Source organism: Nicotiana tabacum, chromosome 24, assembly GCF_000715075.1.
Source record: "Nicotiana tabacum cultivar K326 chromosome 24, ASM71507v2, whole genome shotgun sequence".
NCBI classification, from domain to species: domain Eukaryota; kingdom Viridiplantae; phylum Streptophyta; class Magnoliopsida; order Solanales; family Solanaceae; genus Nicotiana; species Nicotiana tabacum.
The window spans coordinates 69,494,416-69,509,823 of NC_134103.1; the positions used below are offsets into that span (position 1 = coordinate 69,494,416).

General features: G+C 36.4%; 2 protein-coding genes across 2 annotated transcripts; both read left to right on the plus strand.

The window, feature by feature from the left end:
- The first annotated feature begins 997 nt into the window (after positions 1-997).
- On the plus strand, positions 998-3,893 carry LOC107789771 (calmodulin). The gene is made up of 2 exons (XM_016611641.2): positions 998-1,267; positions 3,210-3,893. Exons 1-2 carry the CDS (start codon positions 1,192-1,194, stop codon positions 3,581-3,583), a joined length of 450 nt encoding a protein of 149 aa, XP_016467127.1. The 5' UTR covers positions 998-1,191; the 3' UTR covers positions 3,584-3,893.
- Positions 3,894-5,776: 1,883 nt separating this feature from the next.
- On the plus strand, positions 5,777-12,709 carry LOC107789770 (uncharacterized). Its single transcript, XM_016611640.2, has 2 exons — positions 5,777-6,073; positions 10,027-12,709. The coding sequence occupies exons 1-2, from the start codon at positions 6,067-6,069 to the stop codon at positions 12,120-12,122; spliced, it is 2,103 nt and encodes a 700-aa protein (XP_016467126.1). The 5' UTR covers positions 5,777-6,066; the 3' UTR covers positions 12,123-12,709.
- The last annotated feature ends 2,699 nt before the right edge of the window (positions 12,710-15,408 follow it).

Genomic DNA, 15,408 nt, shown 5'->3' on the forward strand with positions numbered 1-15,408 from the left:
CATTTGCTGATAAGTCCAATTTTGGTGAATGCAATTTATGATTGCTGATAAGTCCCAATGTATAGTAAAGTTATGGTTATTATAATTGCAACTGCTAGTATGAGCGTTTGGGATCTTTTTTTTTTTTTTTTGGCTTTCCCTTTTGGGATTTTTGGATCGCCATTTCTGATTCTTAAATTATTAAGGAACAAACAAATACGAGGATATGGAGGAAACTCAATTTGGTCCCTGAAGAATTTAAAAGTTTCAGTTTAGTACTCTCCCATTTTAATTTGTGTGAACCTATTTGATTAGGCACTATTTTTTTTTATAAAAAAACCGAAGACCTTTAAATATTGTGGGCTTGAACAAGTCATAATATTTGTATGACTATAATTCTTTTGAGACTTGTAATGTTAAAGAAGCCAACGTATTTATGTGCCTATAAACGTTTCTAATTGAATATATAATTTCAAGTTTAAATTAAATTATTTCTAAATTTAGAAAAATATAATTTTTTTTGAAACAAACTAAAAAGAAAATAAGTTCACATAAATTGAACAGAGATAATAATTTTGTGGCTTTGTGTATAGGTCGGAGTTATCAACTGTACACTATATTCATACTGATTTATCTTTTCTTTTAATTTTTTCTCATTCTACATTTTCCTTTTGGACTTTTTTATTAGTTACATATAAATTTTCTTTTAAATGTTTTTTACCTCTTTATTTGCGATTCTTCAATGGGGAATGATTTATAAAGAAAAAGGTTCGATAAACTCTTATATAAAGAATTATTGCTAATTTGTTTGATAAATGTAAAAATGCACTAATGCATATCTATACTCATTAATGCTCTAAGGCCTTTAGCAAACATGTGTTTTGGTACATAAGAAGACTTTTTAAAAATTATTTTCTATCAAAAAACTACAAAGGAGTTCTATGACTACGACTTGTGTTTAAATTAATTGAGAGGTATTATTTGTCAATAGAAAATGAGGGAGCAGGAGAAGGGTAAAGCGGGAAAGTCGGATAAATTTAGAGGTATTTTCTATTTACATTAATTTGCCCATTGAAAAGTCTAATATTGCTGATTATAAAAGTCGCCATTTCTTCTCTTTACCCTGAAATCCAAGAGGTGAGAAGTTCAAAAAACCGATCTTTTTCCCCCTTTCTGTTCTCTGATTTCCAGAACCTTCTTCTCCCTCTCTCAATGGCGGATCAGCTGACCGATGATCAGATCTCTGAGTTTAAGGAGGCTTTCAGCCTTTTCGACAAGGACGGCGATGGTTCGATTCGATTTCTCTTCTTTGTTAAATTGCATTATGTTTAATTTTTTTTATTAATATGTTTATCTCCGTACATTTGAGTTCAGATCTGGCTTTGTTGACTTTAAGTTTAGTTTCCGTTTGGTTTTCAGATTTGATGAATTGAAAAATTTGCTGATTTTGTGGATTTGGTGAAAGTGAAATGTATAACAAATGATTTATTTGGTAATTAGGAATGATATCTCATTTGAGAAAGCAACCGATTAGAGAAAATGGAAGATACAAGCTTTTAAATTTGAATTTTGTGTTGAATTGGTGCAATAATTTACGAGCGAAGAACTATTGGAGATTTGATGGAACAATTAGAGTTTAAGGTCTGTTTTTTAGATTGATGGAACGATTGGAGTTAAAAAATTGCTGATTTTGTGGATTTGGTGAAAGTGAAATGTATAACAATTGATTTATTTGGTATATAGGAATGATTTATCTCCTTTGAGAAAGCAATAATTAGAGAAAATGGAATATGCAAGTTTTTTCAATTGAACTTTGAAGAAAAATCTAATTTTGATGGACATATTTTGGCCTAATTTAGAGACAAATGGTGAATCTTTTACCTTGTATTGCGGTTGTTAGTACTTGTTTTAGATGTGGGCCAAATTATCTGTCTTTATAGCTACGCCTATTGTGATCTCAACTTGCTTTAAATGATCGCTCTAGTTTCTCTGTTTTATTATACTCCCTCCGTTCACTTTTACTTGTCCAGTATTCTAAAAATAGATTTTCACTTTTACTTGTCACTTTTAGTATATCAAGAGAAGACAACTAACCTTTTTCCTGTTATACCCACAACATTAATTACTTATTTCAAATTATTTTCTCAAAACATTAAAAATATGCATCAATTAATATGGGTATCATGGTAAATTATGCACTTCATTTATTATTTCTTAAGAGGCGTGAAAGTCAAAACGTGACAAGTAAAAGTGAACGAACGGAGTAACTGTGTATGAGCAGATTTGTCTGTATTAGTTGTAAGCATTTAAAAATGGTATATTTTTAAACTTTAATAAAACACGATCCTTTCTGGAATCATCTATCAGAAATAAGATGTTGCAAATAGTGGTCTAAAATTTGAGCACCTAAGGTGTGGCCTAGCAGTAAATGACGTGGATGATAACCTTGGAGACTAGCGTTATCCCAGCAGAAAAAAAAAACCTAGGTGATTTCTTCCCATTAATACCTAAGCCTTGAGGATAAAGTGGAGGTTTGAAGAAATATAAACCAGTTTGCTTTCTAATGTTGTTTCCCAAAATGACCAAATAATTGTCCGTTTTGTGTTTTATTTTATTTTATTTTTATGGGTTGGTACTGATGAAGTGGAGGAGTGAAGAATTTTTTTGGTTGGACGAAGAGCTATAGTTTGTATAATGTATATGATGGGGTTTTAGTCGGAGTTCCAGCTGTTGTTACATGTGTTGACTGTATTTTTTTATCAGTTACCACTTAAGAACTGGCTTTGCTTCTGCAACATATTTGGTTCTTGTTTTAGATGTACAAGTAATGTTAGTATAGAAAATGTCTCCAAAATAATGTGCAGCAGAAAGATGCAATATATTAGAGGATTCATATATTTTTCAGGAAATTATTGTACTTCTTTGTTCTTTTTAACTATATGCTTATCAGATTTACTGTTAATTTTGGGAGATAGCATGGTTAGGGAGGTGTATCTCCTAGATTTTGGTGTAATATGAAGTCCCTTGGAAGGGACAGTGATTTGTGTAGCTGGTTGTTTGTGTAGTTCTCCCCAACCCCCTCCCCTGAATTTTGCCTTCTGAGTTATCTGATGTGGTTAACTTTGCATTTTGGTTTCTTTTGCAATTATGAACTGAAAAATAATGCAGTCAGAGACAGAGGGTGTTTTGATCCTTCAGGTCTAGTAAGCTAATAGTGAAGTTTTGAATAGGTTGCATTACAACTAAGGAGCTTGGGACTGTGATGAGGTCATTGGGACAGAACCCAACTGAAGCTGAGCTCCAGGACATGATAAATGAAGTGGATGCTGATGGTAATGGAACCATTGACTTCCCAGAGTTTTTGAACCTCATGGCTAGGAAGATGAAGGATACAGACTCGGAGGAGGAGCTGAAGGAGGCGTTCAGAGTTTTTGACAAGGACCAGAATGGTTTTATCTCTGCTGCTGAGCTCCGTCATGTGATGACCAACCTTGGTGAGAAGCTTACTGATGAAGAAGTTGATGAAATGATTAGGGAGGCCGATGTCGATGGTGATGGACAAATTAACTATGATGAGTTTGTTAAGGTCATGATGGCCAAGTGATTTCCCTCTTCTGCAGTTTACCTTTTTAACACTGAAGAAAGACTAAACATTCATCAGACTGGGTCAGCTTAGGATAATGGTTTACTTTTACGATTTTATCCGGATAGGTTGTACGTTGGATGAATGCAATGCTCTATTGTTGCAGTGGTTGAGTGACTTTCTTTCTCTTATTTGATTGTTCCTGATGTCTTCTCGAGTCTTGTACCTCTATAAGTTCTCTGTTCATTGTTGGGGTTTTGTTGAAACAAGTCTACGGAGACTGTAACTTTTTATTTATTTATTGATGAATGCAGTTCTATAGCTTCTGATACCATCGCATTTATTTCTTTGCATTTGTGAATCTCTTGCTACCATTTACTTTGTTTTCCATATAGCTCACGCAGTTCCTGTATGCAGTACTTTTTATATTTATGTAGAGCGTGCAGTTTTTGGTAGCATTGATGTATGCCGGATGACTTGGTTCGGCAGATAGTCTGTCGTTGGAGAACTTGTCACGGCAAAGGAGTTGGTGAGTGACAAAGGCCAAATTGATTCTGGGAGGAAAACTCAGCATCATGTCTATGTGAGTGACCTCTTCATGTGTTGCTCTATGTGGAAAAATGGCAATAAGTTGGTTTGTTAGCTACAGTTTACATACTCATGACAGGGAGTCAGACTCCAGTAGTGGTTTCTGATGGCAGCGTGCCACCAACTCTAGCGACAAGGCCAGGTCAAGTTGCCAAAGAAAAAAATAATCAGTTTCTAAACATTGGAGAAATTTTCACTGAGAAATGTTGTAGGCCTGATTAAGCTTACTTATCGGGAATAGAAACAAATTTTTATCAGGAGTGATGCTCTGAATGTATCTCTTTACTCACATCTAATTCATGGATTTAGGTCGACTGAAGTAATTTTGCACGACGATAGGTCATTCCTATTTAAGTACGATAATCTATTAAATGGAGTATGCTTCAATATGCACATACAACTGAAATTCAAGTTACTTATAGGACAAGGGGAGCTCATAATTGACTCGGCCATCACATTATAAGTTCATAGCACTAGCGTATTACATTTTGGAGGAATCAATTAATTAGTTCTTTCACTTAAAGAAATTTTGAAATAAAATCCCAAATACATATTTAGACATTATATGAGGTTAGCTAGTATTAAATTAAATTACCTTTATTATCACATACTTAAATATCAAAAGCTCTTTCATGTCAAATTCTTTTGGTTTCGCTTCAAACCTTCTCGAACTCCATAAATTCTAATGTCCTACTTTATAGGAGTGTGTAGGACATATATTCTTCCTTAAATTTCGTAAGTTTTATTCAAAGAATCTAATTCGTTATGAGCTTGTAAGTCATGTTGAAATCTAATCTAATCATTTAGAATGCGGGAGTTATGAGTCGAGTGGGTCTTCTACCAGGTTCTATAAAAGTTACAAAAAATATTGTAGTTAAAAATATAAGTACATCAATTAGTGCACCACATGATATACATGGAATGAAAATGGGTTATGGGGTGAAATAGTGTAGTTTCTATTCGCAATTAAGCATTACTTTTCTTAGATAAAATTCATCTCCAAATATAACTTTAATTTTTATAATTTCTTTTATTTCAACTATACAAGTTCACATGTGCCCAAAATAACTCACTGCAATTTGTTATGAGACCACTCTTTACTTGTTTACTCCCCGATCCACAATACTTGATCAATTTGCTTTTTTATTTTGGTCCAAAATAAGTGTCCATTTATATAATTAAAAAAAAATTCAATTTAGTTTTTCAAAATTACCCTTATGTACGTATCCCTAAAAAGTTATTTACTTCTCACATTTGAGAAGAGAAGTAAGTGCTACTATAACTATGGTGCAACATTTAATGAAGGGTAGTTTAGTCACACTAACTATTTTCGTCTAGAATTTAATATTTTCTTAATGGGTGTGTCCAAAATAAATTGATCACTTATTGTGGACCGGAGGGAATAACGTTTAAACAAGATAGTTTTTTTTAAAGAAAAAAAGAACGATGGTATTTTTGTTTTATTTTTGAGGTGTGGAAGACAAAAAGTTGAAAAAGCTTAATTAAAGGAGGCATGGAGTTCAAAGACAAGTCATTATTAGTCAAAATTTCATAAATCTTGACATCTCATAAACTGTAATGTAATGATGCCAAAAATTCACCCCTTGCCGGCTTCCTATAGTCATTGTCTCTTCTTACAAGGCAGATATAAACAAAAAAACCAAAAAAATAAAAAGAAAAGAAGAAGAAAGAATTTCAATACTAGCTCAAAATAATAAATAAATAGAATTAGATTGTAGTCAGACGATACCGAGGTAATAAGCTGAGAGAGAGAGAGAGGAAAGGAGAGTGCGCGCGTGTTAGTATAGAGAGAGAAAGTTGGGAAATGGGAGAGTTCATCGGAGACTTGGTATGTCTGCTCTGAAGCTGAGGATCTGAACAGAATTTCACTCCAATTTCCCATATTTTTCGCCATAATGGAAGGTATAAATCCTCTCTCCTTTATTTTCTCTGTAAAACCCTAGAGATTTGGCCACCCTTTTGACTTTGACTTTGACTTTCTGGGTTTTACTGAATTAAACTCATAGTGGTTAAGGGATAACAGCTGATTTCTGAACTGGGTTTTTACTGAATTTTATTTTGGTTAATTGATTGCTGAATTCTCGGATTTTTGTGGTTAGCAAAATTTGCTGTGATCCTTGTCTGAAAGTTCCTATCTTTATGTTCTAAGTTTGTAGCTTTTGCTTTGTTTAGTTAAAGTTAGGCCCATACTTTGATTTGGGGTTTTACTGAATTTTGTTTTGGTTAATGGGTTTCTGAATTCTTGGATTTTTGTGTTAAAGGAAATTTGCTATAATTGTTCGCCGAAAGTTTCTGTCTTTATGTTCTAAGATTGCAGCTTTTGCTTTGTTAAAGTTAATTTAGGATCTTTTTCGAATTGGAGGGGGGAAATAATTCTACCTTCTCTTATTTTTTGTTGATATAAAAGGACAAATAATGTGTAAGGGAAAATGATGTTGCAGTTATATTTGGGTTTTAGTCTTTGGAGTTCAAGCAGCCAGTGTTTGATTACACAACATCAGGGCGATTCGTTGGCTTCATATTTTTGTCTGCCATTTATTTTCATGTTCTCGAAGTATTGGTCTTGTAAATTGCTTGATAATGGGAATGCTAGGTGCTTTGAAGATAGGTGCAGCTCAATTTAGAAGATAAAGACGAATTGTATACTGCTTTTTCACTTTTGGTGTAAAGGAATTTGTAAATGCCGTTGATTCCATACTGGACATCAGAGATCTCGCAAGAAGAACATGGATAGATTTTTGTACATTTTTGTGGGATCTTATTTGGGTACAACAATAGTTCTTTGCGCTGAAGATTAATATAACTGATACCTTTCTAAAAAAAAAGTTGTTTGATAATGGGAATGGAAAGTAATGAAATTTATTTCTCCATTCAAATACCAAGAAAAACAACAAAAAATAAAACGATAATGGAAGAAATTTTACATACAAATTCTTAGCATCTATAGATGGAATATATGGTTGAATTATTTGTCTCAGTCTTTTAATTGTGAGGAATGGATAATCGCTGACGACTAGATATCCTTATGAGTTACATAAGGAATAAAAGTACAAAATGGAAAAAAGAAAACTGTGTAAGTAGTCATACTTCAGTTAGATGTATAATGTTGGAAGAACTGAAGGCTTGGAGCTCTCTTTAAATATATTTCTCCTCCCGTCCTTGCTAAGCGCCATAAAAAAGCAGTAATTGTCAACATGAGAGAGAAGAAGAGAAAAACTCTTAGTAAATTAGTGTTATCAAAGGTGAAAAGCAAAAATGCCGTATCTGTTGGGGCTTTTACCGAACAAAAGAAAAAAAAATATAATGATGCAATTCAAGAATGATAAGTATAGATTCAAAAAATAAATAAATTATATGGACAAAGGCATTGAAAAAATTATAATCTTAGTGAAATTAGAGCTCCCCTCTTCAGGATAGAGCCCATGGTCATGGGACACACATCTTCTAGCTGACTTATCCTATACTTGTTCATGTTCCTCTCGATCGTCCAATAAATATACCTTTCTCAGCCTCTTGGCTAAGATCAATTGCACTACTGCATATATATGCATTTTGCCCGTCTTGCCCTTTTTCTAAGAGTGAATCTTGGATTCTTAGGTCGGGCCAGGTGTTATTACATTCAATTAAAAGGACAAATTTACTGAGTTACATGCATGGTTACGAATTAACGATTGCTATTTTAGAGGTACGAGGCTGCATCATGAATCTCCAATCCTGCCCTTTAAACCCAATGTTTGACACCCAGTTTTTTTATTAACTTAAATGTAAGGTACAATAAATTATGTTTCTTAATTTTGGGGACATGGGTATTAATATTTAGAAGTATCTGTTTTATGAAAAAGAAGAATTTTTGCTGTTGTGAGCATCAAAATGAACATTGTCCTAAACATTCTTATGCTCCATGATCTCTTTTTTGGCCAAATTTTATGACAAAGATGACTTTTTAAAATTATATTGACATTTTAATAACTTTTACGCATGTTTTATAATGATTTCTTTTATGTTACTCCTTCCATCCCATTTTATCTTGCCTTGTTTGACAAGCGCAAAGTTTAAGACGAAAGAAAGGCTTTTGAAACTTGTGGTCTAAAATAAGCCATATATATTTGTCTGGCTATATATCATCTCATTAAGGGTAAAATTTTAAAGTTAACTTGCTGAACATATATAAAGATCAAAGATGTCTTTTCTTTTTTGGACAGACTAAAAAGGACAGTGTGCCACATAAATTGGGACACATAAATTGGGACAGAGAGTAACATTTTAATGACAGTTTTGCATGTTTGATAATGTTTTTTCTTTCTTTCTTACACTTTATCTCATAATGTTGATGAAGCAGCACTTGCATGGTGGTTAAATAAGGTAAATTTTGACCGATACACCTCAGCAAAATGCATCTGGTTACTAATACCATTTGCCGAAACTGTCCTATTTATTCAGTTTTTGACTCTCGTCTAGCACTAAAAAATTGGTGCAAAGGTGTACATCACTTATCATACCTTTCTCGGCCTTTTGGCTAAGATCAGGCGTACATCACTTGTTATATGCTGTAGTGCTGGTTTAAATTCTAATGCATTAATGTGAGTATGAATGGAAAAAATTGGAGGAGGACTAGCTTATTTCTTTTCATGGATCTGAATCAAGTCTTCTGGATGGACTACAAAGGGAAGTAAAGGGCAGCCTGGTGCACTAAGCTCCCGCTATGCGCGGGGTCCGGGGAAGGACCGGACCACAAAGGTCTATCGTACGCAGCCTTACCCTGCATTTCATCAAGAGGCTGTTTCCACGGCTCGAACCCGTGACCTCCTGGTCACATGGCAACAACTTTACCAGTTACGCCAAGGCTCCGGACTACAAAGGGAAGTACGTCCATTATATGGGTCTAAGGGAGTTCGCAGTGTAACATCCTTGTTTGTAACCATAATCATTTTCTTCATTACATGTATAGTTCCCTGACCAATTTGAATATTATTTGAAATCTTTCCCAAAGAAGAGTCTGAAACACTACCATCATTTGTTTTTCAACACTGTCCATATCCCCAAAGCAGTAATTAGAGCTGAATGCGGATTGGTGAAAATAGAAAAGTGTGCACTTGAGTGGGAGCTATTACAATTTCATACAATCTTGCTTAGGTTTTATGGGAGACTGGTTGGGAGTTAGCCCAGTCTCCATTTGGGAAGCCCAGCTAGGCAGAATAGTAGATAAAATACAGGTATTAGTGACTGCAGCAATAACAAAATGGTTCTGAATATCATTAATATGTTTTTTTGCAGCAGTTATAGAAGATTGCTGAGGTTGACATATCCTTTTTTAAGTTGGTGAAGAAACTAACAGCGATAATGTGTCCTAGGCACCACTGGTCCATTGATATTCTGATTTAGTTGCTGCTATTATTTTTCGCATGGCAAGGGCCTTAAAAATTCTTAAAAGTCCATGAATTCTCTTTCTATGGCGTAATATCCTCCCTAACATATTATTTTTTTGATAACTGAGGTGCACGGTTCGAAACTTGGAAGATAATGAGCCCATCCATCTACCCTTCTCCACTTAAATATGCTTTTGTCTGTGGCACAGTTCGAACCCGTAACGTGCGTCTAACCAACATATCACGTGCTGCGCTCTTACTACTAGACCAAAGCTATGGGGGTTCCTCCCTAATGTATTCTTTCTTTTTGAAATGCACAAAGAGTTCATTGATTCCCCGTTGAGGGGATTGCTTTTGTAGACTTTGAACTTTCATTTATGTTGGTGCAGCAATATATATTTGAGTTTTCTAAAAAAGAAACACATGTTTAGGATTTCCTGGAACACATCTAATGAGCATCTCTCCTATATCTGGCACTAAATTTGACAGGTGGATCTCCAGATCGGGTATCTGTGGAATCTGGGGCAAAAAAGTCCAGTATATCTTCAGGTGGTAGGATTCAAGATCGCAAAGAGTTTCTCCATAAGTTTGTAGATAGTGAAAGCCTGACCGAAAACCTCAGAACGTGGTATGAAGAAACAGCAGAAAATTCAACTTGCAATGAACCCTCTTTTGATGTCCCTTTTGAGTTGATAGATCTTCAAAAGTTTGATTATGCTTTGGGAGGAGTTCCATTTCAACAGCTGATTCGTATGCCTAGTGCTATTTATGCCTCAACTTCTGGCGCTGCGGAAGCAACTGCTTATCTTGCCCTGGAAGATTTTTTACATGCAAGTGTGACAGGTTTGTGGGAGGCATTTTGGGGTGAGGATGAAACTTTGCCTTTCTATGTTTCTTCGGTCTACAATTCTAACCTGAGATTCTATCAGGCTGAGAAAGCTATTGCGAAAGGGAGACTTGGAGGTCTTTGTGCCACAGCTGTAATGCTAAAGAACCCAAGGCATCCACAAGGGAAGTGGGATGATATTCTGGAACTTGCTATTCTAAGGCCTGATATTGGAAACTTTTCTACAGTAGAGAAGGACTGTAAGCCTTCTCTCTCAATTTTAGGTGAAGCTTTATTCTTTGCGCTAAGAGTATTGCTTGCGAGAAGCCTCAGCAGATCCAATATTCCTCTCAGTTTGAATTCAGTTTTTGTTCTTTTAGTTGACACTCAATATGGTGGAGTCCTGAAAGTTGAAGGAGATATAAGCAAGTTGGAAATGGATTTGAATGATGTATATGGTTGTGCTGCTGAATGGATAAAGAATAATGCTTTAATTACCATTTCCCCTATTGATAGGATCTGGAACAAGCTTGGAAATGCTAACTGGGGAGATATCGGCGCTTTACAAGCACTTTATGCAACCTTCCACTCGATCACACAATATGCTGGAATGTCAAAGAATTCGGTTGAAGATCTGGCTGCTGATCATAGCGCTCGTCTTCAGGCAAGAAGAATTGAAAGACAGTTGGGGGATAGCAAGGCAAATGGAAATGGTTTATTTCGCTTCCAGCAGCGTAGTGCTTCACCTGAAATTGTTGAAGTACATGAGGAGGAGTCCTTCAGGTTAGAACCTGACAAGTCCATGAAGCTGGAAGTTGGTTCTATTGTGCTGATAGAAGACTCAAACTGGCAGAAGGGTTATCAGATAAATGAAGTTCTAACAGATGGAGAGATTCCGTATTATATTGCATCTTCTGTTGAAGATCCAGGTACGACCTTATTTTTGTATGTTGGTTCACATCCTTCTCAGCTGGAACCAGCATGGGAAGATATGAAGCTGTGGTATCAAGTTCAGAGGCAGACAAAGGTATTGGGTGTTATGAAGCAAAAGGGGTTGTGGAGCAAGTATCTACCTCAATTGAATGCATCTGGCCGGATAAATCACCCTGGCCAATGCAGGAGACCAAGCTCGGGCGGTAATTGTGATCGCCCGTGGTGTGGGACCCCAGTTTTAGTTACTAGTCCAGTGGGCAGAACAGTTGCTGATATGGTGAGACTTGGCCAATTTGGTACGGATGAAGCTATTAAGTGTTGCCATGACTGCTTATCAGCACTTTCAGCTGCTTCCTCAGCTGGCATTCGGCACGGTGATATCAGGCCTGAGAATGTCATTTATGTTAATTCTGGCGTGAGGCAACCATATTTTGTTCTCATTGGTTGGGGACATGCTATTTTAGAAGAGAGGGATCGTCCTGCGATGAATTTACATTTCTCCTCCACTTATGCCCTTCAAGAAGGGAAACTGTGCTCGGCCTCTGATGCAGAGAGTCTGGTGTACATGCTTTACTTCTGTTTTGGAGGTGAAATGCCAAATTTGGATTCAGTTGAAGGGGCTTTGCAGTGGAGGGAAACCTCTTGGTCAAAAAGGTTGATCCAACAGAATCTCGGAGATATTTCTGCAGTCTTGAAAGCATTCGCAGATTATGTTGACAGCCTCTGTGGAACACCATATCCTATGAATTATGATATCTGGCTTACAAGGTTAAAGAGACATATCCCGGAGGAAGATCATGGGAAGCAGATTGATACCTCGAGTTAGAGATTTTGTTTTCAGCTACGGAAGCCCTTCATCACAAATACTTTGCGTCTCTTGACAGTCTTTCAGGATCTCCAGGATTATGGAGGCCTTCAATAAGACCAATTTATTAGGTCCTCAATGCTGGGTAAGGAATTTGTTTTTGGCGTTTATCAACTTGAACAGTAAATCAACATGCGCTTCCTGCATCTTTGTGATAGTTGAATTTTATCTGTTAACGGTTACTTTGGTTGGACTATCCTCATGGCGAAATGTTATAGGAGAATCCTTGGTAAAATATAGTCCCTGTGCAATGTCTCTGGAGCATATAGTTCTGCTTATCTGTGCATTTATTGGAACCAGGAACCTTTAGGCTATCAGCTTTTGCATTGGTGAACAGTTGTTACTGAGATGTTTTTGTTTTCTGGTCAAATGTGATTATTTCTTGTAAAGACAGGAACTTTTGAGATTTCCCTGAGTGAGATGTGTGATTGTTTAATTTTACGACTTTTAGGAGTAGGACACTGTTCAAGATAGTGGATACTATCCTACATCTGTACATGGAATATCAGATTCGGTGTTTTATATGGACCTCCTGGTGGTAGTTAAAATGGTCGATGATTTATTTTTCCTTCCCGAGTAATTTCTTTGTGCGGAAAGAGCTACTATATACATTCTCGATTACGCTGCCAATTTTATGCTTCTAATCCGTTTATTCTTTTATCCCTATTGTTTCTTGATTTGCGTTTGAGGAATTTTCATAATTAGAGTCTAATTACCATACGTAAGTATTGTTTGTCTAATTACCGCATACAGTCGCGTTGGATACATTCACGATAGGTTGTATGCATTCTCTCAATTTTGCTGTATCAATGCATACAGTCGAGTTGGATATATGCGTTCACTCAGTTGTGCTGTATCAATGCACCCATTCGCGCTGGATACAATCACGATAGGTTTGTTGCGTTTGCTCTATTTCGCCATGCATTTCTATTTTAAAACCCTACAATGCCAAAAAAGAGGAATGTTCATGGCGAAGCAATGACTATTAGTCATTAGGTCGTGTCTGATGGACCCACAAACTTTTAGGCGATTCGAAGCCCGTCGCCAGAACTCATGAATATGGCATGGACATTAACACATGTAAAATTGGAAATCATCCTAAGTTTCGGTTTTATGGTTCTAGAATACCAAAAATCGAGGAACGGTCATGGAGAAGCAGTGATTACTATTTATTAGGTCGTTTCTGACGGGACCACAAAATTTTAGGCGATTCGAGGCCGGTCACTCGAATTCATGAAGATGGCGTGGACATTAGCACACGAAAACTCGAAAATAGTGTTAGAATTTCTATTTTATGACCCTAAAATGCAAAAAATGAGGAATGGTCATATAGAAGCAATGACTATTGTTCATTAGGTTGTTTCTGATGAGCCCACAAAATCATAGGTGATTTAGGCCGGCCACCTGAATTCATGAAGATTGCGTGGACATTAGCACACGAAAAATCAGAAATCGTGCTGAATTCCTGTTTTATAGCCCTAACAAAAAAAAAAAAACGAGAAACGGTCATGGAGAAGCAATGATATTGTTCATTAGGTCGTTTCTGATGGGGTCAGAAAAGTTTAGGCGATGCGAGGCCGGTCGTCCGAATTCATGAAGATGGCGTGGACATTGGCACACGAATAAACGGAAATCGTACTGAATTCCTGTTTTTGGCCCTAAAAACGCCAAAATACGAGGAACGGTCATGGTGATGCAATGACTATTATTAATTAGATCATTTCTGATGGGTCCACAAAATTTTAGGCGATTAAAAGTACGTCGCCCGAATTCATGAAGATGACATTGACATTAGTACACGAAAAATTAGAAATCGTCATGAATTCCTATTTTATGGCACTAAAATGCCAAAACACGAGGAACGATCATGGCGAAACGATGACTATTATTCATTAGGTCGTTTCTGATGGATCTACAAAGTTTTAGGCTATTCGGAGACCGTCGCCCCAATTCATGAAGATTTTGTGGACATTAAAATACGAAAAATTGAAAGTCATCCTGAATTCTTATTTTATGACCCTAAAATGCCAAAAATAAGGAACAATTATGGCGAAGTGATGAAATAGTTTATTAGGTTATTTCTGACAGGCTCATAAAATTTTAGGCGAATCAGAACCCGTCACAAATTCATGAAAATGGCGTGGACTTTAGCAAACCAAAAATATGAAATTGTCTTGCATTTGTGTTTTTTATGGCCCTAGAATGTTAAAAATGAGGAACAGTCATGGAGAAGCAATGAATATTGTTCATTAGCTCATTTTTTATGAGTCCACAAAATTTGAGGCGATTCAGAGCCCATTGGCCAAATTCATGAAGATGGCATGGACATTTGCACACGAAAAATTAAAAATCATTCTAAATTCCTATTTTATGGCCCTAAAAGGCCAAAAAACGAGGAACAATCATGTCGAAGAAATGATTATTGTTCATTAGGTCATTGCTGATGGCCCACAAAATTTTAGTTCATTTGGAGACCGTTGCCTAAATTCATGAAGATGACGAGGACATTAGCACACGAAACATTAGAAATCGTCTTGAATTCCTCTTTTATGACCTTAAAAAAAAAGAAAAGAGGAACAATCATGGATAAGCGATAACTAATGTTCATTAGGTCGTTTCTGATGGGCCCACAAAATTTTAGGGCCATAAAATTAGAATTCTGTCCGATTCCCTAATTTTCGTGTGCTATAGTCCACGCCATCTGAAAGGGCCCGGGCGACGGGACCCGGGTTTCCTAGTGTTCATTAGGTCGTTTCCAGCCCATCAAAAATGACCTAAGGAACAATAATTATCGTCTCGCCATAATCGTTCCTCAGTTTTTGGTATTTTATGGCAATAAAACTAAAATTCCGCATTCATTCTCAAATTTTCATCTGTATTGGCCCGGGCGACTGGACCCGAATCGCCTAAACTTTTTCCAACACATTAAAAATGACCTAAGGAACAATAGTTATCGCATTTCCATGATCGTTTATCATATTTTGGCGTTTTAGGGTAATAAAACTGAAATTCCGCCCGATTCTCATATTTTTGTGTGCTATAGACGACGCTATCTGTATGGGCCCGGGCGATCAGACCCAGATCGCTTAAAATTTTTCCGACCTATCAAAAATGACATAAGGAACAATAGTCATCGCCTCTGCATGACCGTTCCTCGTTTTTTGACGTTTTAGGACCATTAAACTGAAATTCCGCCCGATTCCTAGATATTCATGTATTATAGCCCACGCCATCTGCATGGGCCCGA